An 18953-nucleotide genomic window follows, 5' to 3' on the forward strand; every position below is an offset into this window, starting at 1 on the left:
ATGCTTAGTGACGACACTAATGCTGAAAAGAATGCAAATGAACACTCCCGTACTACAACCATCTTGTCGCGCGTCAGACAATGTCACTTGCGGCGATTGCATTGGTCGCACTCCTCTTCGCACCTGGCGTGCGACCGAACGGTACACAAGGAACCCAGGGCCTAGGGAAGTCGTCATACCTTTCCTTGATCCTTAGGAATCTGTCATGGCCGAATCATTCTCACGGTCGACGAACTTCGAAGTCTCGCGCAGGAGAACTGCTCCGTCATCGACGGTCCACTTCGCTTTCTCGCCATGAAATCGTGTCCGGATATGAGCGAAGCGCCTCCCCGACTCGACACGATACGCGAAGTGACTCATTACGTCGAAATAGTCGCCCTCCCGTCGATCTATCGAAGCCTAAGCCAACTCCTGCCCAACCTGACGCGCATACGCGGCAAGGCGCTCGTCTGTTCGACGTGCGGACGCGACAACGGCGGCGATGACGTCGGCTACGCGATGTCCATACGTTCGAGTCCGTTTCTACAGAGTCTCGGTCTAACAAAATTGCGGCGAATCGATCGCGGCGGCGTTCGACTGCTCAACAACTACCAATTGGTTTCGACGGTCAACTGGACGTGGATCGTTGCGAACGAAAAGGCGAATTTGGATGTCGAGGGAAACCTGTCGATTCGAGAGAATCGATGCGACAATGATGCGTGTCCGTCCGGGTATTGCTGGGATACGAGCACTTCCGATTGTCAGGAGAGAAGTAAGTACAGTACCGCTTTATAAAACGGAAAAGGGAGTGTCAATCAGTCAATTACTCAACAAATCAATGCATTGGGTGTAGGAGACGTCAGAAATCTTTCCTCCTTTTACCTAGATTCGTGCTTGAACTCGTCGTATTCGGACGGCCTTTGCACGTCCAATGTTTCCTGTCAGGGAACGTGCTTGACTAAGTGCTCAGATGGCGAAATCGTTTCTGTACGGCATCGCGGCGGAGAAGCAAGTGGCGTGCTAAAACGTTGTTCGATTTTTAGGCAGACGGACTACGTTGCGTCGAGCGCTGCGACGAAATAGCCGCGATCGTGCCGTCAATTGATCTTCGAGTCGAAACTGTTTCCAGTTACCAAATGAATGGGTCCTGCGTAGTTCAATGTCCACCCGGTTACTATGGCGATCAGGAAACGCGTCATTGCATTGAATCCGGTTCTTGACATATTGTTTGATTGGGAAAAATACAATTGATGGACGTCTTTCCTTTTTAGAGTGGTTGCCCTGCCCACAGAAGGTCATGATTGGGAGTGAGGCGGATGCTCGCGATTTTGCAAATTGCGAGTACGTGAACGGAAGTCTGATCATTTCCGTCGATCTCTGTCAGTACAAAAAAAAAACGATTCTGAAATACGTATAAGTACTTTTGCCTATTTTGTAGCCCGAGAAAAGCTGATGGCTTATTTCGGACGCATTCGCGCGGTGGAGGACTACGTCATGATCTTTCAAACTATTCACGTGACGTCGCTGGATTTTTTGAACAACGTCGCAGCTATTCAGGGCAGAAACTTGTGGAAGGACAAGTAATAAAAAAAAGTCGTTTCCTTTGAGAAACGTGCACGTGTGCGCGTAGGTACTCGTTCGTCTTGTACGCAAACGCAGAGCTGGGCCAATTGTGGGACGGCTTTCGCAATCTTTCAATTGCCGACAACTCTTCCGCCTACGTTCACATAAATCCAAATTTGTGCTACTCGGCAATGGACGACGTGCGGTTTGTGTACGGCGGCAATGTGACTGGCACGGGAAATTCCCTCAAGGGACTCTGTATGACATGTATCGAGACGTCATCGTAATATATAATTTGTGTTCGTTTCAATATAGGCAAAGAAAGTCTAGTGCCTCTAAAGTTGGAGTTTTCCAACGTCACGGCATCTCAGTTTAGAGTGGCGTGGAACTCCTCCACATCGTCGAGAAGCCGAATGGCAATGTATGACATTATGGGTTATTCGATATTTTACCGAGAGCAACCGTCACTGGAAGAGAGAGCTCCGGTTGGAGAAATCTTCATGGACAGGTGAGCGTGTGTCGAACTTTCTTAATTAACTGAATTAAGTCGTGTGAATGCTTGCTGTGCGCAGAGACTCGTCTTGGTTCATAATCCGAGTCGATCCCGAGGAGAAATCCGCAACGATTCGACAGCTCGAACCGTCGACGAAGTACGAAGTGCTAGTCGAGTCTGTTACGCTGGCATCGATCGAAAAGAACGTACAAATGGGCGAGGAATCGCCCGTCCGAATAGTCACTACTGGACCAGGTACATATAACCAAAGATGATGTCGATGAATAACCGCTTTTGTTCCAGCCGTTCGTCGATTGGCTTGGCACATAGAGTCGACTTTGTGCAACCCCCGTTCAGCCAGTCTCGCCTTTTTCGACGAAAACGAAGATAACGCTCGCGACTTCGACGTCTATATACAAGAAATCGAATGGCCGAACGACGTGTCCAAGTGGATTCAGCAGCGACGGCTCCACAATGACCCCGACATTCATGGGCCAGTGATGTGCGATACCTGGCAGGACAGTCACAAAGAAGAATGTTGGATACACGACGATCATTTGGCTTCAGTGAATAGAACGGTTATTGTCACTTACGGCGCTGAGGTGCTTTCCCTAGTCGACGACGTTTCGTGCGATTGTTCGGTGAATGGATCAATAGAGGTGTCCCTAGGAACGTCACGTTTGTATTCTAATCCTGAAGTAAATGTGACCGTCGATGAGGCGTTTACTCTCACCGAGGATCCCTACGTGAAGTTGGATTTGGCCACCTTTCAAAAGCCATTTGCACTCTATTCTGTTCAAGTCAGAACGGCGTCCACGCTTTTTCTCTCTCTCTCTTGCCTTCATCGGTGGGATTTTTAGGTTCGAAGAAGGAAACGAAGAGACGATATGACGGAATGTTCGTCGTGGAGTCTTCCGACCGTTTTTCGAACGCCACCAGATTGTATTTTAGTTATTTGCTTTTGTTTATTGACATCAGACTGTCGTTTCTCCACGCAGGTGATGAAGACAGAGTGTCGTTCGATTCTCCGTCTACCGGTATACAACAAGAAAACTCAGTATAAGCGCGTCTTTTACTTTGTATTGCGGCTAACTATTGCGGAATGTAGCGAATAACGGTTTCGTGGATCAAACCGAAGACTCCAAACGGTCGAGTTCTCTTCTATGTTATTGAACTATATGCGATGGTACGTACAGGCACTGAAGTTCATTAAATAATCACGTTTTCTTCGTCCTCAGAAAGATGAGATTAGTAAAATTGAAGCGCTGAACGAAACGGCGTGCGCGCCTTATCATCTTTGCCGGAACGACACTGGCCAAAGAAGATGCGCAGACAAAACCCTGTGCACCGTTCTTCTCGTTTGTTGCGTTGATCCGCAACCGGAACCGAGCGTCGATTTCCAGATTACCTTTACTGGCAAGCGCGAGGATTCCCAGCTTTTTGCCAGAGTGCATACCAAATCACTGGCTGATTATGGCGAATGCTACACCGTGTGGTCGCACAAACGAACTTTCAGGCATCTCAAGGATTCCACGTATACTGCATCAGTCGAGCAAACAATTGGACTATCTGTCGGTCTTTCGCTTGCCGGGCTAGTTCTATTGAGCGTCGTGCTCCTTTTGATAAAGACGAGAAAAAAATGGTACGCGCAAAAAAAATATCGCTCTGTTTCTATCTAGCTTAGAGTTCTAGGCGGAAGAACAAGGTGATTATCGACACTGTTAGAGAATACTTTAACGATTGGAACATCGATATGAATTTTCTGCCTCCTTCGCCTGGTGCAGGTAAGCGTCGAATTCATTTTGTCTAATCGAAAAGTTTTGCTCTCAGAATACGAAGCTGACGAATGGGAGATCGATCGAGCTGACGTGATTATGACTGATTCACTGGGCGAAGGCACTTTCGGCATTGTCTACAGGGGAGTTCTCGTAAAGGAAGGATTGCCCGTTGATGTTGCAGTCAAGGTGAGTTGCATCTAATTTGTGAACCCATTTGACGAATTGGATTTTAAGTGCATTTCCGAGTCGTCCGATGCTGTGGAGAAATTGAATTTTCTCAGAGAGGCCTCAATTATGAAGTAGTGGTCGATATCAGGAACTTTTGAGGCCGGCAGCTATGATTGTTTTTTTAATTAAGGAAATTTATAAACGACTACGTCGTTCGTCTGCTTGGGATCGTTTCTCGGGGCCACTCTCCATTGGTCGTCATGGAATTGATGGAAAACGGTGACCTAAAGAAGTATCTTCGTTCTAAGAGACCGCGGGAGGTAAGAACCGTATCTTTGATGGAGGACAAAGCTAATCTTGTGACGCATGCAGAGTACTAGTGGCGACGTCGGCTTCATCGACGATTTTCCTTTATCAGTCAACGCTTTCCTAAAAATGTCAGCCGAAATTGCAACGGGGATGGCCTACTTGGCGAGCAGAAACTTTGTCCATCGGTAAGGACCTTCATCGCAGATTTCTGGGTTTTTTTTGCCTAATCGCGTTGTGTAGAGATCTAGCGGCACGCAACTGTATGGTCACCGATAGTGGCACAGTCAAGATAGGAGGTAGACATACGTGTACGTTACCGTTCAAAAGTTCTAGGCTCCCCCGCAGTATTTCCGCTCACCTACAGTCAAAGTTCCCTCACGTATAAATGCCTTCACTTATAACTAACATTCGCTATCAGAGGAGGATCTGTGACACGGACAGGAAGGAGCTGGTTAAACTTCCCCATGACGAGATCCCTCAACCAATGCACGAACTGATATTTAGGTCTCCAAATCCTTAATGTCTTATGTATACATTTGTGATAGTGTACAGGAACCTAAAACGTTTGAACGGTATTTTAGTCCGCGTTTATCGTGACTGTCTTCAGACTTTGGAATGACTCGCGACATATATCAAAATGACTACTACAGAAAGCAAGGAAAAGGGCCGTTGCCAGTGCGGTGGATGGCGCCGGAATCACTTCACGACGGCGTCTTCACGAGCGCGTCTGACGTTTGGTATGGGAAAACGACGTCGTCGAGTCCACCTCTATCACGTTGTGTTGCGTATAGGTCGTACGGAATAGTTCTGTGGGAAATTTCGACGCTAGGTGCTTTGCCCTACTGCGGTCTGTCGAACGAAGAGGTAATGTCTCACGTTTGCAAAGGAAAGTTGATGGATGTCGCAAAGCTTCAACATGTTCCAAAAATAATGTAATAAGTTTAGGAATTTAGCCGAGGGGTAAATAATTTTCTTTCGTGTAGTCTGAGTCTAACGAAAAAGTGCTGGGAGTATCGGACTGTGGATCGTCCTTCGTTTCCCGACATACTGAACGAGCTACCAGCATTAGAAGGATGCGAGGCCACTATCTAATTCTTTAGTAAGAGCGTAAATTGGTTACTCTAGCTACATTAGGTTGCAATGCAAATAGTCCGAGTTTTTAGTTTTAGCTTCTCTTACTTCTTGCATTGTTTTTTATGGCTGAACCAGTGCAGCTGCTGGCACTTGGGACTGCAATACGAGATCCTTTTGCACGCAGAACATAGTTTCTGATTTCCTTTGGCACCACAAGCGAAGCAGCTTTCCGCTGTGCTAGAACTACAGAAACAGTTCTCGAGATTTAGTCGACTATACTACAAAAAAATAATTCCAACCTCTGTAGGCCGTTTATACTTTGCTCGAGGAAAGACAGAGCACTTGGCTGATCACCCTTAGAATAACGCAATCAACTGAACTCAGATCTCAACGCCTTCGCTCCCTCCCAAATACCGGAGTAACGGCGGTGATGTTCTTGACTAAGGCCAGCAAAAGCTGACTGTTTCTGTACTTGAAATCTCTAATACTCAAACGAACAAATTTCTCCATATTAAGCAGAGCTCCGTCGCTCTCTCGACCAGTCAGCAAACTACGTCAAACCAACGAATACGCAGACAACGTTTGAGAAAGGAATCAAACCTACTGTTTTATAAATCCGTTCTCGTGAGCAACGCAGGCATTGACAACGTGTATGAGATAGTGAAGTTTCATGGCCAAGGGCTCGTTCAGTTCATTAGCTCGAGTCTCGAGAAGGTGCTCGAGGACGTAGACGGTATCCTCTCTTCTTCTCAAGAGCTCGCCGTGCTTTGTCAAATGCATGGTAAGCTACGTAGAAACGTTGCAATCGCGCCTGTCTAAGAATTCATTTTTTTCTACTTTGACGGGATTTAGATTGGAGCTGGTCACTAATTCATAAAATGCTGGCACTTGATCCGGATATAGTTTAGGTGTGCTAGAAAGACCTGCGCACGCATTAATACTAATGGGCAAATTTCACGCGCAAGATCGAACCTTGAGGTTTAGTATACGGTTCTAGTTCAGTTTGGGGGAAAAAGTTGCTGATGACAGTGACGCAGTTGTGATGACCTAGAAATCAATGGCATTGCGTCTGCCGAATCTAACACTGCACGTTGTGCAAATACCAACGAAGCCAGCTAACTGAGCAGCTGTCTTTCCTATGCCGTTTGTTTTAGTGAGCGACGCCCCGGACTGAAGCAGAAGCTGCGTCACCTCAGGAGATCCTGAATCAAAATCAGCTCAACACGAAGCCTTATCACAGTCAATATATATGCATGTATTAATTAATTAATTAATTAATTCCCCGAACACCAGGGCGCGCGCGGGCGAAGCCCGCGCGCGCCCTGGTGGGAGGGGCTCTCAAACGTGATCGCCCAAAAACCAAGTGTGGTTCTGTCGGTATACCCTGACGTCACAATCACACTTAGGCCAATCAAACACACAGGTGCCTTTATGACATCACAGTCATTGTGATGTCATACTCTCCCGTATTTTGAACAAAATGTACATAAAAGGTGACGTCACAGTAGATGGGAACCCCGGATCGCGATTTCAAGAAAGAACAGGCACATTATGCATTCATTACCCACATCACCGCGGATAAATATTAAAACTAAAGAGTACATATAACGGGGCACATAACAGTATAGGAGCATGTTGGGTTTGTCGTGCTGCGAGCTTTGCTCGCAGCACGCGAACCCAACTGCGAGCTGATAATGTACGTGCCTCATGACACAATCACCCGAAGGGAGGTAGTTAACCAGCAGATCATGCAAGCTGATAAATTTTCCCTGACACAATTACTCGAAGGGGCTGAGGTGTTGGGCAGCTCTGTGTCACCTTCACATGACACATGAAATAGTCCATTTTTACGCAGATAAATATAAGCACGCCGTGGTTAGACAATCTGATGCCCATAATTGCACATACTGTAGGCACTAATAGACTAAAGAATTGAACCGTGCTAAGGGTGTTCGGGGATCACATGATGGCCAACAACAGGCCATCATTATCTAGTTAATTAATTAATAATACAGCTCTGATTACGCCACGAATCCCTTAGTTAGCTTTCCTACCGGAGAGAACCGCAAACATGAGTGGAGTGTATTGGTGCTTGTGATTGTCCCAATTCACGTCCGCTCCTTTGCTTAGAAGATAGTCGCAGACTGCCAGCTGATTTTTGTAGGCGGCGTGCATGAGCGGTGTCATTCCATCCTAGAGAAATCGTAAAACGATGCGAGCTGAAAGGGAGTTTTTGGCTTCGCCTCGTCTGCTGCGTCGACGATTTTCGATTTCTGCTGCTTCAGGATTGACTTGACCAACGCCAAGTCGCCTAAATAAACAAATAGAAGCGTACAGAACAATAGAAAAGCACTTGGGAAACCTGCAGCAGCAGCTTCACGCAACTTCTCGCCATCCATTGTTTTGTCACGTGACACGGTGATCTCCCGGAGACGGGTGTCTACTATCATAGGTTCTACGAGAGTTTGGCGCACTCTGCGCTCTCCGTCGTCGTCAGTTGACGGAGGATGGGCCCTTGTGGTTCTCGCATTGGTATCGGTGTGCTTTTTCGCCAACTATTTCATTATCTACTCGTTCGGAGTCCTCTACACGGGCCTTCTCGACGTCTACGCAGCTCAGAGTGGAAGGCAGAACGCAAGTAGCAACGAAACAAACTCGAGCGCACCCGACTCGTGCTCGTACGGCGACGGGCAAGATTTGAGCGGATCAGCAGGTGTAACGCGGGGGTGTGGTCATTGATTTCTGCTTGAACAGAGTACTAAAAGTTGTTTATTTAGCTTGGAGTTTTACTCTCAACATGATCTTTCTTGGGATTTGGAGTCCTCTTGCGACGTACCTCAGCCATCGATGGAGCAACAGGATTGTCATTGCGATAGGCGGCTTTCTTTTTAGCCTCGGATCGCTGACATGCGCGTTTACTACACGCGCGTGGCAGGCCGTTCTATTGTACGGCGGCATCGCTGGAGTCGGATCGGCGTTTCTGTACACTCCACTGTTTTCTCTTCTGCCTCGCTATTTCGATAAGCACGTGACTTTGGCGTGCAGTATAGCCGGTGCTTCCATACATCTTGGACCCGTCGCTGGAGCTCCCGTATCGCAAGTAATAATGGATCGCTTTGGAATGGAGGGCATTGCGACGGTCTACGGCGTCGGGGGAATTATAATTATCTTCTCTGCCATATTTCTGCGTCCGTCGTCACGCTTTACTAATAAGACACGAGACGGCGGTGACGAGAAATCGGAACTAAAGAAATTTCTTACGATGTTCACCTTCTTCAAAACTCATCCACGTGTCATCGTTTGGATTTCTGTCGTCGTCGTTGCTTACGCTCTTTTCTCCACAGCCAGCGTGCACCTTGTTAGTAACGTTTCTTTGTGGAGGCTGTTTGACCGCTCATCTATTCAATGCTATCTTCTTTTCAGGTTCGGTATGCTGAGTGCACGTTGCAAGCTGGCAGCAAAGCGTCGAGCCTTCTTTTGACGTACATGTGGACGTCTGCAACGGTTGGTAGCGTGATTGTTGGCGTTATCTTTAATCGCGTGAAGGTACGTTGGCGGATTTATGTCCAGATGGGATTGATGCTTTGCGGTGGTCTTTTCGCCATGGGTTTTCCTCTCTATACGTCGTATGGGTTGAGTGTCATCTTTGCTGTGGGATACGGTTTCACCATTTCAATGAATTCACTGAATGCTAATGTTGCGGCCTCTTTAGTGGGACCGGAACTGTCTACTCACGCAATTGGTTTGTTTGCTGTTTCAACGGGATGTTTATCTCCGTGTTCTGCCCCCATAGCAGGTGAGAAGTAGATTTTCTATGGCAATACTCACGGTACCTATTTACAACGTAGGATGGATGTATGACAGTTTTGGCGATTACCGATACTCGTTCTTGACAATGGGATGCGCAGTGGTCTTTTTTGCACTGATGGAAATACTAATTGAAAGACGTGCAGAAAGAAGAAGAGAACATACTGTGAGCACTCTAGAAACCAATATCACTGCACCATCTAAAAGCAACTCGTTTCCACCACTATCATCTTACGAAACGAGTGTCTAAATTTTTTATAAAAATAACGTGCGTGAGATAGGGAAACTTTATGGCCAAGAACTTGTTCAGTTCGTTAGCTTTGGTTTTGAGATAGACATCAATTACGAATTAGTTACTTTCATACCGGAGAGAATAATAATGATCAGCAGAGTGTATTGATTATCCCAATTCATGCACAAAAACAATACTACAAGTCCCGGAAACTGCAGTAGCCATCTATTGTCCTGTCACGTGACACAGGAAATCTAATATGCTACGTTCTACAAGGGTTTGGCGCACTCTGCGCTCTCCGTCGTCGTCAGTTGACGAAGGATGGGCATTTGTTGTTCTTGTATTTGTATCCGTGTGCTTTTTCGCCGACTATTTCATTATCTACTCGTTCGGAGTTCTCTACACGGCCCTTCTCGATGTCTACTCAGCTCAAAGTGGGAGACATAACGCAAGCAGCAACGTAACAAACTCGAGCACGCCCGACTCGTGCTCGTACGGCGACGGGCAAGATTTGAGCGGACCCGCAGGTGCTAAAAAAACAATACGCGTTCACGTGAAGTACAATACCATTTCCGTGCTCTGCTCAATTATTTATTTATTTATTTATTTATTTATTTATTTATTTATTTAGCTTGGAGTTTTACTCTCCACATTATGTTTCTTGGGATATGGAGTCCTCTTGCGACGTACCTCACCCATCGATGGAGCAACAGGATTGTCATTGTGATAGGCGGCTTTTGTTATAGCCTTGGATCGCTGACATGCGCGTTTACTACGAGTGCGTGGCAGGCCGTTCTGTTGTACGGCGGCATTGCGGGTTTTGGATCGGCGTTTTTGTATGCTCCGTTGTTTTCTCTTCTGCCTTGCTATTTCGAAAAACATTTGACGTTGGCGTGCGGTATAGCCGGCGCTGCAATTCATCTCGGTCCCGTTGCCGGAGCTCCCGTGTCGCAAGTAGTAATGGATCGTTTTGGAATGGAGGGCATTGCGGCGCTCTACGGCGTTTTGGGAATATTAATCATCTTCTCTGCTATATTTCTGCGTCCGTCGTCACGCTATACGAAGAAAAGAGAAGGGCGTGACGACGACGACGAGAATTCGGAACTGAAGAAATTTGTCACAATGTTTACCTTCTTCAAAACTCATCCACGTGTCGTCGTTTGGGTTTTTGTCTCCGTCGTTGCTTACGCTCTTCTCTACACAACTAATGTGCACCTGGTTAGTACTGTAACGTACATGACAGACGTGGGCCAGTATCCAGTCAAGTCCCTCTGTAAAAGTTTTTGTCCCAATAAATGTCATGCTAATCTTTCGTCTCTGATCTGTCGTTATTGAATACCGTTTTTTTGCAGGTGCGGTATGCCGAGTGCACGTTGCAAGCTAGCGACGAAGCGTCGAGCCTTCTTTTGACGTACATGTGGGTGTCTACAACGGTCGCTTGCGTCATTGTTGGCGTCATTTTTAATCGCGTAAAGGTGCGTCGACCGGTTTATATCCAGATGGGACTGATGCTTTGCGGTGGTCTTTTTGCTATGGGTTTTCCTCTCTACACCTCGTATGGGTTGAGTGTCATCTTTGTCGTAGGCTACGGTTTCAGCATTGCAATGAATTCACTGCATCCCAATGTTGCGGCATCTCTAGTGGGACCGGAGCTGTCTAATCATGCAATTGGTTTGTTTGCCGTTTTTACTGGATCTTTATCTCCGTGTTCTGCTCCAATAGCAGGTGAGAAGGCAGTACTCATGCACGGTGCATCTATTCAAATGTTTTTTTTCACGTAGGTTGGATGTATGACAGTTTTGGAGATTACCGATACTCGTTCTTGACAATGGGATGCGCAGTGGTCTGCTTTGCACTGATGGAAATTCTAATTGAAATATATGCAGAAAGAAGAAGTGAACATACTATGAGCACTCGAGAAACCAATGTCACTGCACCATGCAAACGCGATCCGTTTCCACCGCTATCTTATGAAACGAGTCTTTGAATTTGATGGAATATTCTTTAGATTTTTATTAATTTATAATAATAAGAGTGAAGTCGCCACTGGGCTACCGTACGTGTTTCACGAAGAGACTTGTTCTTTTCAGTCCGAAGGGTTTCTTGTGAAAGAAGAAGAATGCATAAGGTCAAGTCGCCTGAATGTACGAAACAATTTCCGAGTCACGTGACGCCAGCGATCTCCCGGTGAACAGAGGTGAATGGGCTTCACGAGAGTTTGGCGCACTTTGCGTTCTCCGTCGTCGTCAGTCGACAAAGGATGGGCGTTTGTAGTTCTTGTATTTGTATCTGTCTGCTTTTTCGCCAAGTATTTCATTATCTACTCTTTCGGAGTCCTCTACACGGCCCTTCTCGATGTCTACTCAGCTCAAAGTGGGAGACAGAACGCAAGTAGCAACGAAACAAACTCGAGCGCGCCCGACTCGTGCTCGTACGGCGACGGGCAAGATTTGAGCGGAACAGCAGGTGCTAAAACCTAGATATCAATTTACTACTACCGTACATATAATGTGAGGCGCCCTAGATCGCTGTCTTAGCCCGTATCCGAGCATGCGAAGCTCGGTTTGGAGAGTTTTTATCTGACGCAATTATTTATCTGCGCGCAATTGATTAATTAACGCTCGCCTCTGTAAATTGTTTTCATATTCAAGAACATTGTAGTTTGTTTATTTAGCTTGGAGTTTTACTCTGAACATTATGTTTGTTGGATTGTGGAGTCCTCTTGCGACGTACCTCAGCCATCGATGGAGCAGCAGGATTGTCATTATGATAGGCGGCTTTCTTTTAAGCCTCGGATCGCTGACATGCACGTTTACTACAAGCGCGTGGCAGGCCATTCTATTGTACGGCTGCATTGCTGGCGTCGGATCGGCGTTTTTGTATGCTCCATTGTTTTCTCTTCTACCTCGCTATTTTGATAGACACTTGACGTTGGCGTGCGGTATAGTGGGCGCTGCCATTCATCTCGGTCCCGTTGCCGGAGCTCCCATATCACAAGTAGTAATAGATCGCTTTGGAATGGAGGGCATTGCGGCTGTCTACGGCTTAGTGGGAATATTAATCATCTCTTTTGCTATATTTCTGCGTCCGTCGTCACGCTATGTTAAGACAACAGACGGAGGCAGCAAGAATTCGGAACTGAAGAAATTTTTCACGATGTTTACCTTCTTCAAAACTCATCCACGTGTTGTTGTTTGGGTTTTTGTCACCGTCGTTTCTTACGCTCTTCTCTACGTAGCTAATGTGCACCTGGTTAGTAACGCTTTTCTCTCGGCATTGGCATATGCAATACCGTTCAAATAATCTAAAAATAATATTGCTCTAGAAATTAGCTCACGAAGAGCCTAAAGCTTTTTGAACATTTCTGTATACGTACTGTATATAGATATTGGTAAAGCAAAATCTGTCGTTATTGACTGCTGTTTTCTTTGCAGGTTCGATATGTGGAGTGCACGTTGCAAGCTGGCGACGAAGCATCGAGCCTTCTTTTGACGTACATGTGGGTGTCTGCAACGGTCGGTTGCGTCGTTGTTGGCGTCCTTTTTAACCACGTAAAGGTGCGTCGACCGGTTTATATTCAAATGGGACTGATGCTTTGCGGTGGTCTTTTTGCTATGGGTTTTCCTCTCTATACCTCGTACGGGTTGAGCGTCGTCTTTGCTGTGGGATACGGTTTTACCATTGCAATGAATTCTTTGCATCCCAATGTTGCGGCATCTCTAGTGGGATCGGAGCTGTCCAATCATGCAATTGGCTTGTCTGCCTTTTTGACGGGAGTTTTATCTCCGTGTTCTGCTCCAATAGCAGGTGAGGAGGGAATGATTTGAAGGCAATACTCTCGGTGTATCCTTTCAAAAAAATTTTTCCACGTAGGTTGGATGTATGACAGTTTTGGCGATTACCGATACTCGTTCTTGACAATGGGATGCGCAGCCGTCGGCTTCGCACTGATGGAAATTCTAATTGAAATATATGCAGAAAGAAGAAGTGAACGTACTATGAGCACTCTAGAAACCAATATCACTGCACCATGTAAAAGCAACTCGTTTCCACCGCTATCTTACGAAACGAGTCTTTGAATGAATTATGATGCGATATTTCTTAGATTTAATTAAATTGTCTTTTCCTGCAGTTGTGTCACAGTGCGCATGAGTAATAGTTTATTGTCGGATGGACATCGACGGATCAGTTTTAGAAGGGGTAATTTGAAATATCTGTTACAGAATGTCTCTTTTCTGATGCTATGCTTCACCTAGGGTGGGCAGATTTTGCGAATTGCCATCGCTTTGGCTGCAGTTCTGCAAAAGCCCATCAACGTAGTACGAATTAGAGCGAATCGAAGCAATCCCGGGCTGAGACCGCAGCATCTGGCTGGCCTACAACTGGTCGCGGATCTGTGTAGCGGAAAAGCGGTTGGCAATCGTGTGGGGTCTCAAAAGGTGAATCGAGAGTGAAGGACTGGAAGCATACGAAGAACTTTTTTTCAGTGCTCCTTATCACCGGGGTCCTTGCAGGGAGAAAGATACGTTGCCGATACAAAGACAGCTGGGTAACCATTAATTATTAATTAATTAATTAATTAATTAACTATTTGGAGTTTATGACGCTGATCCATACCTAGAAGCGTCGTTCTGCTTCTGCAGGCCGCGCTACCTTGCTGCCTTTTTGGACGGGGCGACTTCCGTCTCGTTCTTAGAGGAGGAACGAACGCAACAATGGCTCCGCAAATCGACTATACACTTCCGGTCGAATAGTGTTATGTGTCTCACTCGTTGCCTTGGGCAATGAAAGCGTTAGGTCTTTAAACCTATTGCGGAGAAGTTTGGAGTGCGGTTCGATTGCACGGTGGCTAAACGGTACATATCAAATTCTTTGATGATCTCCTAGGACCATGTGATCTCTTCATAGTGGCTTTTATCCTCGAGGGGGTGGAGAAGTCATTGTCGACGCGTCTCCGGTGTCAAAATTGAAAGCTGTCTGTCTGACTGAACGTGGACGTCTCGTTAAAATTACAGGCCGAGCCTTTGTGGCTGGTAAACTTTCTGTTGAGGTGGTTTTTCTCAATACAATACTGACGTCATCTTCTTTATGAAAATTGGCTCTTTAGATTGCTGATAGGATGAAAGAATCTGCAGTCAAAATTCTTAGACGGAAATATGAGGATATACCTGTTGATGTGAAGGTTGTCAAGGAGACTTCGGAGACTTCGTTTGGAGATGGTACTGGCATAATGTGAGGTCGTCTATAAATTAGTTATCTGTTTATTACGACGGGTGCATTTGTTGCTAGACTTGTTGGTGAAACGTCGTCGGGTTGTCTTTTGGCTGGCTCAGGACTCGGAGAGAAAGGTGGTGGAATGTCGTGGGAATAGGGACGGATAAAACTGTCTCATTAATTAAACGTTAGGCGTTCGTGCTGAAGAGGTTGGCAGAGAGGCAGCAGATAGTCTTATATCGAATCTCGACTCCGGAGGATGCGTGGATGAGTATCTTCAAGATCAGGTTTCTCTTTTACCGTCTACTTGCTTGCATACGCAACTCTGTTCCTCTAAGCTTATCATATTCATGGCTCTCGCCGAGGGTAGATCAACTGTAAGGACGGGAAAGGTCACTCTGCACACAGAAACGGCTATCTACATTGTGGAATCATTGACAGGAGTAAGGAATCTTAGAATACTGTTCACTATGAAGATAGTCAGCGCATATCCTTTTAGGTTAAATTTGATATTGTGACTGTTGACGAAGCATTGGAAATTTCTTGCCAAGGAATGGGATTCCAACGAGAGACTTCTTAGAAAGAACATAGTGTCCAAGATATAGGTATGGGAATTAGCTCCCACCAGAGCACGTTGAACGTATTACATGTACCCTACCCAACCTCCAAAAGCTAACCCCTATCATGTATACGTCTAGAGAAGGTCTTAGGTGCATCTTGCGGGGGAGGGCATCCGAAGGCTAAAAGAGCTTAAATTAATTAAGCACCTTACATAGATCCCACTGATGTTAATTTTTAAAATGTACTACACATAGTTCATCACTTCCATGTTCAGGAAAAAGAGTGAGAAACAATTTGAATCCTGTGAAATGGCTGGACCTCGTTCCCAGACCCTCCCTCGCGTCCCGGATGCTCCGTTTCTGGAACGCACGTACAATGAGAGGTCTGACGTCGCCTTCCATCGATCGAGGATGGCGATCTATTTTTACGTTACTGGCGGCATTCACCAGTCTATTTGCGTTCTTTTTCAATTATTATTCGTTCGCGGTTCTCTACAATCACCTGATCGTCGTGTACAGGCAAATTGACCACAACCAAACAGCTGAAGCAAGTGCCAACTCGAGCAGCTGGGTAGAGCCAGGCCTTTGCTCGCACGATGACAATCTGGGCGGAATTACAGGTGATGTTATGTATTTAAACTACAGTTTGACTGGAACGCCGATTGTATAGTTCTATGTTGTCTGCTAAAACATAACCATGCCGAAAATAGCTTGCTTCGATCGGAACAAAAACGCGTTTTCCCCTGCGTACCCATTGTTTAACTCGCGTGGATTAGGAGCGCGGGTGGGGACAAATAAAGAAAGGCCTGCAAAATCTCTGCAATTGAGAGACCTCCCGCCCCAAAACGGGCGCTTCGCACCGCCAGTATATTAACGTTGATTTTTTAGCTTGGATTGGAAGCATTTGTATGGTTCTTCTAGGAGCTCTGAGCCCAGTAAGCGCCTACCTATGCAGACCACTAGGCTACCGAATGGTAATTATGATTGGATCACTTCTTTTTGGTCTTGGGATGTCGCTGACAGCCGCTGTGACAACCAGTCCGTGGCAAGGGGTTTTGCTCTATGGAGTTTTAGGCGGCGTTGGAGGAGCATTCATTTATGCCCCAGCCTTGTCTTTGATTCCACTTCACTTCGACAAACACCTCTCATTGGCAAGCGGTATAGCAATTTCGGCGTGCTTCCTTGGACCTACAGTCGGATCGCCCATCTCTCAAGCAGTAGTCGATAGATTTGACTCAGGCGGTCTTGCCATTTTGTATGGGTTACTGGGTCTGCTGTCCTTTGGAACTGCCATCCTAATTCGTCCTTCTTTACGTGCAACCGAGGCAACGTCCGAGGCAACGCCCGAGGCAACGCCAGAAGCAACGAATGGCGCTCTTGCCATGTTCACGTCCGCTAAAGAGAATCCACGTGTCATTGTTTGGATCTTCGTCATGGCATGTGAGTTCTTCTTGCTCTTGATCACAATAGTGCATATGGTAATCCAGTGTTCGCTTGAACGTCACTTTGTATGAATGACTTTTTTATTGATTAGATTCGGCATGCTGAATGCTCACTACAGTTAGACACTACATCGTCGAGTCTCCTACTAACGTATCTTAATCTGTCGACAGCATTGGGATCAGTTATTACAGGTTTAGTCGGCCGTCGAGTGAAATCTCCTATATATCTTCAAATGAGTCTTATGATCATTAGTGGCTCTTTAGCCGTTTTTTTCCCTCTTTATAATTCGTATGTCTTGTTGGCAATTTTTTCCGTATTATTCGGGCTTACCGTTTCAATGGCAGGTCTCATGCCCTTCGTCATTTCGTTTATTATGGGAGCTAGACTTGCTCCCCACGGCGTATTCCTTATGACGTTTGTTACCGGCATCCTTGCTCCACTGGGACCACCACTAGCTGGTATGAGAAGCGTCTAAAGCCCGAAATGGTAGTGGTAAATATATTAAGCGTTTTTGTTTTTGTTATAGGTTGGATGTATGATCTGTTTGGAAATTACCAGTACTCTTTTGTTGTGACTGGGCTGGTTGTTGTTCTTACAGCCACAGTGGAAATTGGACTTGAAGCAGTGTTCCAGAGGAAGAGAAACCGTAGAGAAAAGGAAACGCAAGATGAAACTATTATCGAGACAGCGTTTCACGATTCGATCGTGAATATTCGAGAGACGTCTCTTTGATTTGATAAGAGCAACAACAACAATTTTAAACTAGTGCGACGTACCTCAGCCATCGATGGAGCAGCAGGATTGTCATTATGATAGGCGGCTTTCTTTTAAGCCTCGGATCGCTGACATGCACGTTTACTACAAGCGCGTGGCAGGCCATTCTATTGTACATTGCTGGCGTCGGATCGGCGTTTTTGTATGCTCCATTGTTTTCTCTTCTACCTCACTATTTTGATAGACACTTGACGTTGGCGTGCGGTATAGTGGGCGCTGCCATTCATCTCGGTCCCGTTGCCGGAGCTCCCATATCACAAGTAGTAATAGATCGCTTTGGAATGGAGGGCATTGCGGCTGTCTACGGCTTAGTGGGAATATTAATCATCTCTTTTGCTATATTTCTGCGTCCGTCGTCACGCTATGTTAAGACAACAGACGGAGGCAGCAAGAATTCGGAACTGAGGAAATTTTTCACGATGTTTACCTTCTTCAAAACTCATCCACGTGTTGTTGTTTGGGTTTTTGTCACCGTCGTTGCTTACGCTCTTCTCTTCTCTACGTAGCTAATATGCACCTGGTTAGTAACGCTTTTCTCTCGGCATTGGCATATGCAATACCGTTCAAATAATCTAAAAATAATATTACTCTAGAAATTAGCTCACAAAGAGCCTAAAGCTTTTTGAACGTTACTGTATACGTATTGTATATAGATATTGGTAAAGCAAAATCTGTCGTTATTGACTGCTGTTTTCTTTGCAGGTTCGATATGTGGAGTGCACGTTGCAAGCTGGCGACGAAGCATCGAGCCTTCTTTTGACGTACATGTGGGTGTCTGCAACGGTCAGTTGCGTCGTTGTTGGCGTCCTTTTTAACCACGTAAAGGTGCGTTGACCGGTTTATATTCAAATGGGACTTATGCTTTGCGGTGGTCTTTTTGCTATGGGTTTTCCTCTCTATACCTCATATGGGTTGAGTGTCGTCTTTGCTGTGGGATACGGTTTCACCATTTCAATGAATTCGCTGAATGCCAATGTTGCGGCCTCTTTAGTGGGACCGGAACTGTCTACTCACGCAATTGGTTTGTTTGCTGTTTCAACGGGATGTTTATCTCCGTGTTATGCCCCCATAGCAGGTGAGAAGTAGATTTTCTATGGCAATACTCACGGTACCTATTTACACGTAGGATGGATGTATGACAGTTTTGGCGATTACCGATACTCGTTCTTGACAATGGGATGCGCAGTGGTCTTTTTTGTACTGATGGAAATGCTAATTGAAAGACGTGCAGAAAGAAGACGTGCAGAAAGAAGAAGAGAGCATACTGTGAGCACTCTAGAAGCCAATATCACTGCACCATTCAAATGCGACTCGTTTCCACCACTATCTTACGAACGAGTGTCTAATTTTTTATATAAATAACGTGCGTGAGACAGGGAAACTTTATGGCCAAGAACTTGTTCAGTTCGTTAGCTTTGGTTTCAAGATAGACATCGATTACGAATCAGTTACTTTCATACCGGAGAGAATAATAATGATAAGCAGAGTGTATTGATTATCCCAATTCATGCACAAAAACAATACTACAAGTCCCGGAAACTGCAGTAGCCATCTATTGT

The 18953-nt window shown here is 45.8% G+C and overlaps 7 protein-coding genes across 13 annotated transcripts; 6 read left to right on the forward strand and 1 right to left on the reverse strand.

Annotated features, from left to right (window-relative positions):
* Positions 1 to 61: 61 nt before the first annotated feature.
* On the forward strand, positions 62 to 5562 carry LOC136192362 (insulin-like growth factor 1 receptor). The gene is made up of 23 exons (XM_065980906.1): positions 62 to 141; positions 197 to 751; positions 866 to 966; positions 1023 to 1191; positions 1251 to 1358; positions 1418 to 1559; positions 1610 to 1800; positions 1858 to 2050; positions 2115 to 2290; positions 2339 to 2835; positions 2896 to 2977; positions 3034 to 3092; positions 3144 to 3221; positions 3274 to 3677; positions 3728 to 3819; positions 3866 to 3999; positions 4048 to 4112; positions 4172 to 4301; positions 4354 to 4475; positions 4531 to 4586; positions 4898 to 5027; positions 5082 to 5222; positions 5274 to 5562. Exons 1-23 carry the CDS (start codon positions 81 to 83, stop codon positions 5380 to 5382), a joined length of 3795 nt encoding a protein of 1264 aa, XP_065836978.1. The 5' UTR covers positions 62 to 80; the 3' UTR covers positions 5383 to 5562.
* LOC136192386 (ankyrin repeat and MYND domain-containing protein 2-like) lies at positions 5383 to 7775 on the reverse strand. Its single transcript, XM_065980951.1, has 10 exons — positions 7727 to 7775; positions 7608 to 7675; positions 7419 to 7557; positions 6468 to 6566; positions 6337 to 6411; positions 6202 to 6287; positions 5969 to 6150; positions 5779 to 5914; positions 5664 to 5719; positions 5383 to 5607 (listed from the first exon to the last, which is right to left on the reverse strand). The coding sequence occupies exons 1-10, from the start codon at positions 7761 to 7763 to the stop codon at positions 5466 to 5468; spliced, it is 1020 nt and encodes a 339-aa protein (XP_065837023.1). The 5' UTR covers positions 7764 to 7775; the 3' UTR covers positions 5383 to 5465.
* A 16-nt stretch (positions 7776 to 7791) lies between these two features.
* On the forward strand, positions 7792 to 9565 carry LOC136192195 (monocarboxylate transporter 2-like; the record flags this gene model as incomplete). Its single annotated transcript, XM_065980717.1, has 4 exons — positions 7792 to 8077; positions 8142 to 8722; positions 8788 to 9160; positions 9213 to 9565. Coding segments are annotated over 4 exons (1449 nt in total), but the record flags the coding sequence as incomplete, so codon positions are not given.
* Positions 9566 to 9649: 84 nt separating this feature from the next.
* LOC136192378 (monocarboxylate transporter 12-like) lies at positions 9650 to 11455 on the forward strand. 2 transcript variants are annotated; one of them, XR_010671131.1, is made up of 5 exons: positions 9650 to 9930; positions 10035 to 10621; positions 10756 to 10878; positions 10988 to 11128; positions 11185 to 11455. XR_010671131.1 is itself a non-coding variant. In XM_065980936.1 (4 exons), the coding sequence occupies exons 1-4, from the start codon at positions 9663 to 9665 to the stop codon at positions 11388 to 11390; spliced, it is 1434 nt and encodes a 477-aa protein (XP_065837008.1). In that variant the 5' UTR covers positions 9650 to 9662; the 3' UTR covers positions 11391 to 11455. The 2 variants fall into 2 exon arrangements, 1 of the variants encoding a protein (XP_065837008.1); XM_065980936.1 differs by having other exon boundaries at positions 10756 to 11128.
* A 126-nt stretch (positions 11456 to 11581) lies between these two features.
* LOC136192379 (monocarboxylate transporter 13-like) lies at positions 11582 to 13528 on the forward strand. The gene is made up of 4 exons (XM_065980937.1): positions 11582 to 11869; positions 12078 to 12655; positions 12838 to 13210; positions 13277 to 13528. Exons 1-4 carry the CDS (start codon positions 11605 to 11607, stop codon positions 13480 to 13482), a joined length of 1422 nt encoding a protein of 473 aa, XP_065837009.1. The 5' UTR covers positions 11582 to 11604; the 3' UTR covers positions 13483 to 13528.
* Positions 13529 to 13542: 14 nt separating this feature from the next.
* LOC136192383 (RNA 3'-terminal phosphate cyclase-like) lies at positions 13543 to 15507 on the forward strand. 3 transcript variants are annotated; one of them, XM_065980946.1, is made up of 12 exons: positions 13543 to 13603; positions 13660 to 13842; positions 13891 to 13952; positions 14025 to 14148; positions 14201 to 14259; positions 14312 to 14453; positions 14511 to 14635; positions 14693 to 14751; positions 14810 to 14904; positions 14956 to 15060; positions 15117 to 15222; positions 15453 to 15507. In XM_065980946.1, the coding sequence occupies exons 1-11, from the start codon at positions 13574 to 13576 to the stop codon at positions 15195 to 15197; spliced, it is 1065 nt and encodes a 354-aa protein (XP_065837018.1). In that variant the 5' UTR covers positions 13543 to 13573; the 3' UTR covers positions 15198 to 15222; positions 15453 to 15507. The 3 variants fall into 3 exon arrangements, with proteins under 3 accessions (XP_065837018.1, XP_065837019.1, XP_065837017.1); XM_065980947.1 differs by having other exon boundaries at positions 15433 to 15490; XM_065980945.1 differs by lacking the exon at positions 15453 to 15507 and having other exon boundaries at positions 15117 to 15416.
* A 19-nt stretch (positions 15508 to 15526) lies between these two features.
* Positions 15527 to 18875, forward strand: LOC136192377 (monocarboxylate transporter 13-like). 4 transcript variants are annotated; one of them, XM_065980933.1, is made up of 6 exons: positions 15527 to 15797; positions 16066 to 16655; positions 16712 to 17078; positions 17147 to 17914; positions 18097 to 18469; positions 18521 to 18875. In XM_065980933.1, exons 1-4 carry the CDS (start codon positions 15527 to 15529, stop codon positions 17350 to 17352), a joined length of 1434 nt encoding a protein of 477 aa, XP_065837005.1. In that variant the 3' UTR covers positions 17353 to 17914; positions 18097 to 18469; positions 18521 to 18875. The 4 variants fall into 4 exon arrangements, with proteins under 4 accessions (XP_065837005.1, XP_065837004.1, XP_065837007.1 ...); XM_065980935.1 differs by adding an exon at positions 15954 to 16042 and having other exon boundaries at positions 15711 to 15797; positions 16099 to 16655; positions 18097 to 18875; XM_065980934.1 differs by adding an exon at positions 15848 to 16042 and having other exon boundaries at positions 15727 to 15797; positions 16099 to 16655; positions 18097 to 18875.
* The last annotated feature ends 78 nt before the right edge of the window (positions 18876 to 18953 follow it).

Source organism: Oscarella lobularis, chromosome 10, assembly GCF_947507565.1.
Source record: "Oscarella lobularis chromosome 10, ooOscLobu1.1, whole genome shotgun sequence".
Taxonomy (NCBI): domain Eukaryota; kingdom Metazoa; phylum Porifera; class Homoscleromorpha; order Homosclerophorida; family Oscarellidae; genus Oscarella; species Oscarella lobularis.

What these genes read in the sequence shown, in the direction of transcription:
- LOC136192362 (XM_065980906.1), top strand. Translation starts at nt 81, where the DNA reads ATGTCACTTGCGGCGATTGCATTGGTCGCACTCCTCTTCGCACCTGGC. An exon ending in TTCCGATTGTCAGGAGAGAA is followed by an intron (nt 752 to 865) that starts GTAAGTACAGTA and finishes CCTTTTACCTAG; the next exon opens with ATTCGTGCTTGAACTCGTCG. An exon ending in GTATACAACAAGAAAACTCA is followed by an intron (nt 3,093 to 3,143) that starts GTATAAGCGCGT and finishes TGCGGAATGTAG; the next exon opens with CGAATAACGGTTTCGTGGAT.
- LOC136192386 (XM_065980951.1), bottom strand. Translation starts at nt 7,763, where the DNA reads ATGGATGGCGAGAAGTTGCGTGAAGCTGCTGCTGCAG. An exon ending in TCGTCGACGCAGCAGACGAG is followed by an intron (nt 7,558 to 7,607) that starts GCGAAGCCAAAA and finishes CGATTTCTCTAG; the next exon opens with GATGGAATGACACCGCTCAT. An exon ending in GAGAACGGATTTATAAAACA is followed by an intron (nt 5,915 to 5,968) that starts GTAGGTTTGATT and finishes GGTTTGACGTAG; the next exon opens with TTTGCTGACTGGTCGAGAGA.
- LOC136192378 (XM_065980936.1), top strand. Translation starts at nt 9,663, where the DNA reads ATGCTACGTTCTACAAGGGTTTGGCGCACTCTGCGCTCTCCGTCGTCG. An exon ending in AGATTTGAGCGGACCCGCAG is followed by an intron (nt 9,931 to 10,034) that starts GTGCTAAAAAAA and finishes TTATTTATTTAG; the next exon opens with CTTGGAGTTTTACTCTCCAC. An exon ending in ACACAACTAATGTGCACCTG is followed by an intron (nt 10,622 to 10,755) that starts GTTAGTACTGTA and finishes GTTTTTTTGCAG; the next exon opens with GTGCGGTATGCCGAGTGCAC.
- LOC136192379 (XM_065980937.1), top strand. Translation starts at nt 11,605, where the DNA reads ATGGGCTTCACGAGAGTTTGGCGCACTTTGCGTTCTCCGTCGTCGTCA. An exon ending in AGATTTGAGCGGAACAGCAG is followed by an intron (nt 11,870 to 12,077) that starts GTGCTAAAACCT and finishes TTGTTTATTTAG; the next exon opens with CTTGGAGTTTTACTCTGAAC. An exon ending in ACGTAGCTAATGTGCACCTG is followed by an intron (nt 12,656 to 12,837) that starts GTTAGTAACGCT and finishes TTTTCTTTGCAG; the next exon opens with GTTCGATATGTGGAGTGCAC.
- LOC136192383 (XM_065980946.1), top strand. Translation starts at nt 13,574, where the DNA reads ATGGACATCGACGGATCAGTTTTAGAAGGG. An exon ending in CTGGTAAACTTTCTGTTGAG is followed by an intron (nt 14,454 to 14,510) that starts GTGGTTTTTCTC and finishes TTGGCTCTTTAG; the next exon opens with ATTGCTGATAGGATGAAAGA. An exon ending in CTCAGGACTCGGAGAGAAAG is followed by an intron (nt 14,752 to 14,809) that starts GTGGTGGAATGT and finishes ATTAAACGTTAG; the next exon opens with GCGTTCGTGCTGAAGAGGTT.
- LOC136192377 (XM_065980932.1), top strand. Translation starts at nt 15,527, where the DNA reads ATGCTCCGTTTCTGGAACGCACGTACAATGAGAGGTCTGACGTCGCCT. An exon ending in CAATCTGGGCGGAATTACAG is followed by an intron (nt 15,798 to 16,065) that starts GTGATGTTATGT and finishes TTGATTTTTTAG; the next exon opens with CTTGGATTGGAAGCATTTGT. An exon ending in TGATCACAATAGTGCATATG is followed by an intron (nt 16,656 to 16,711) that starts GTAATCCAGTGT and finishes TTTATTGATTAG; the next exon opens with ATTCGGCATGCTGAATGCTC.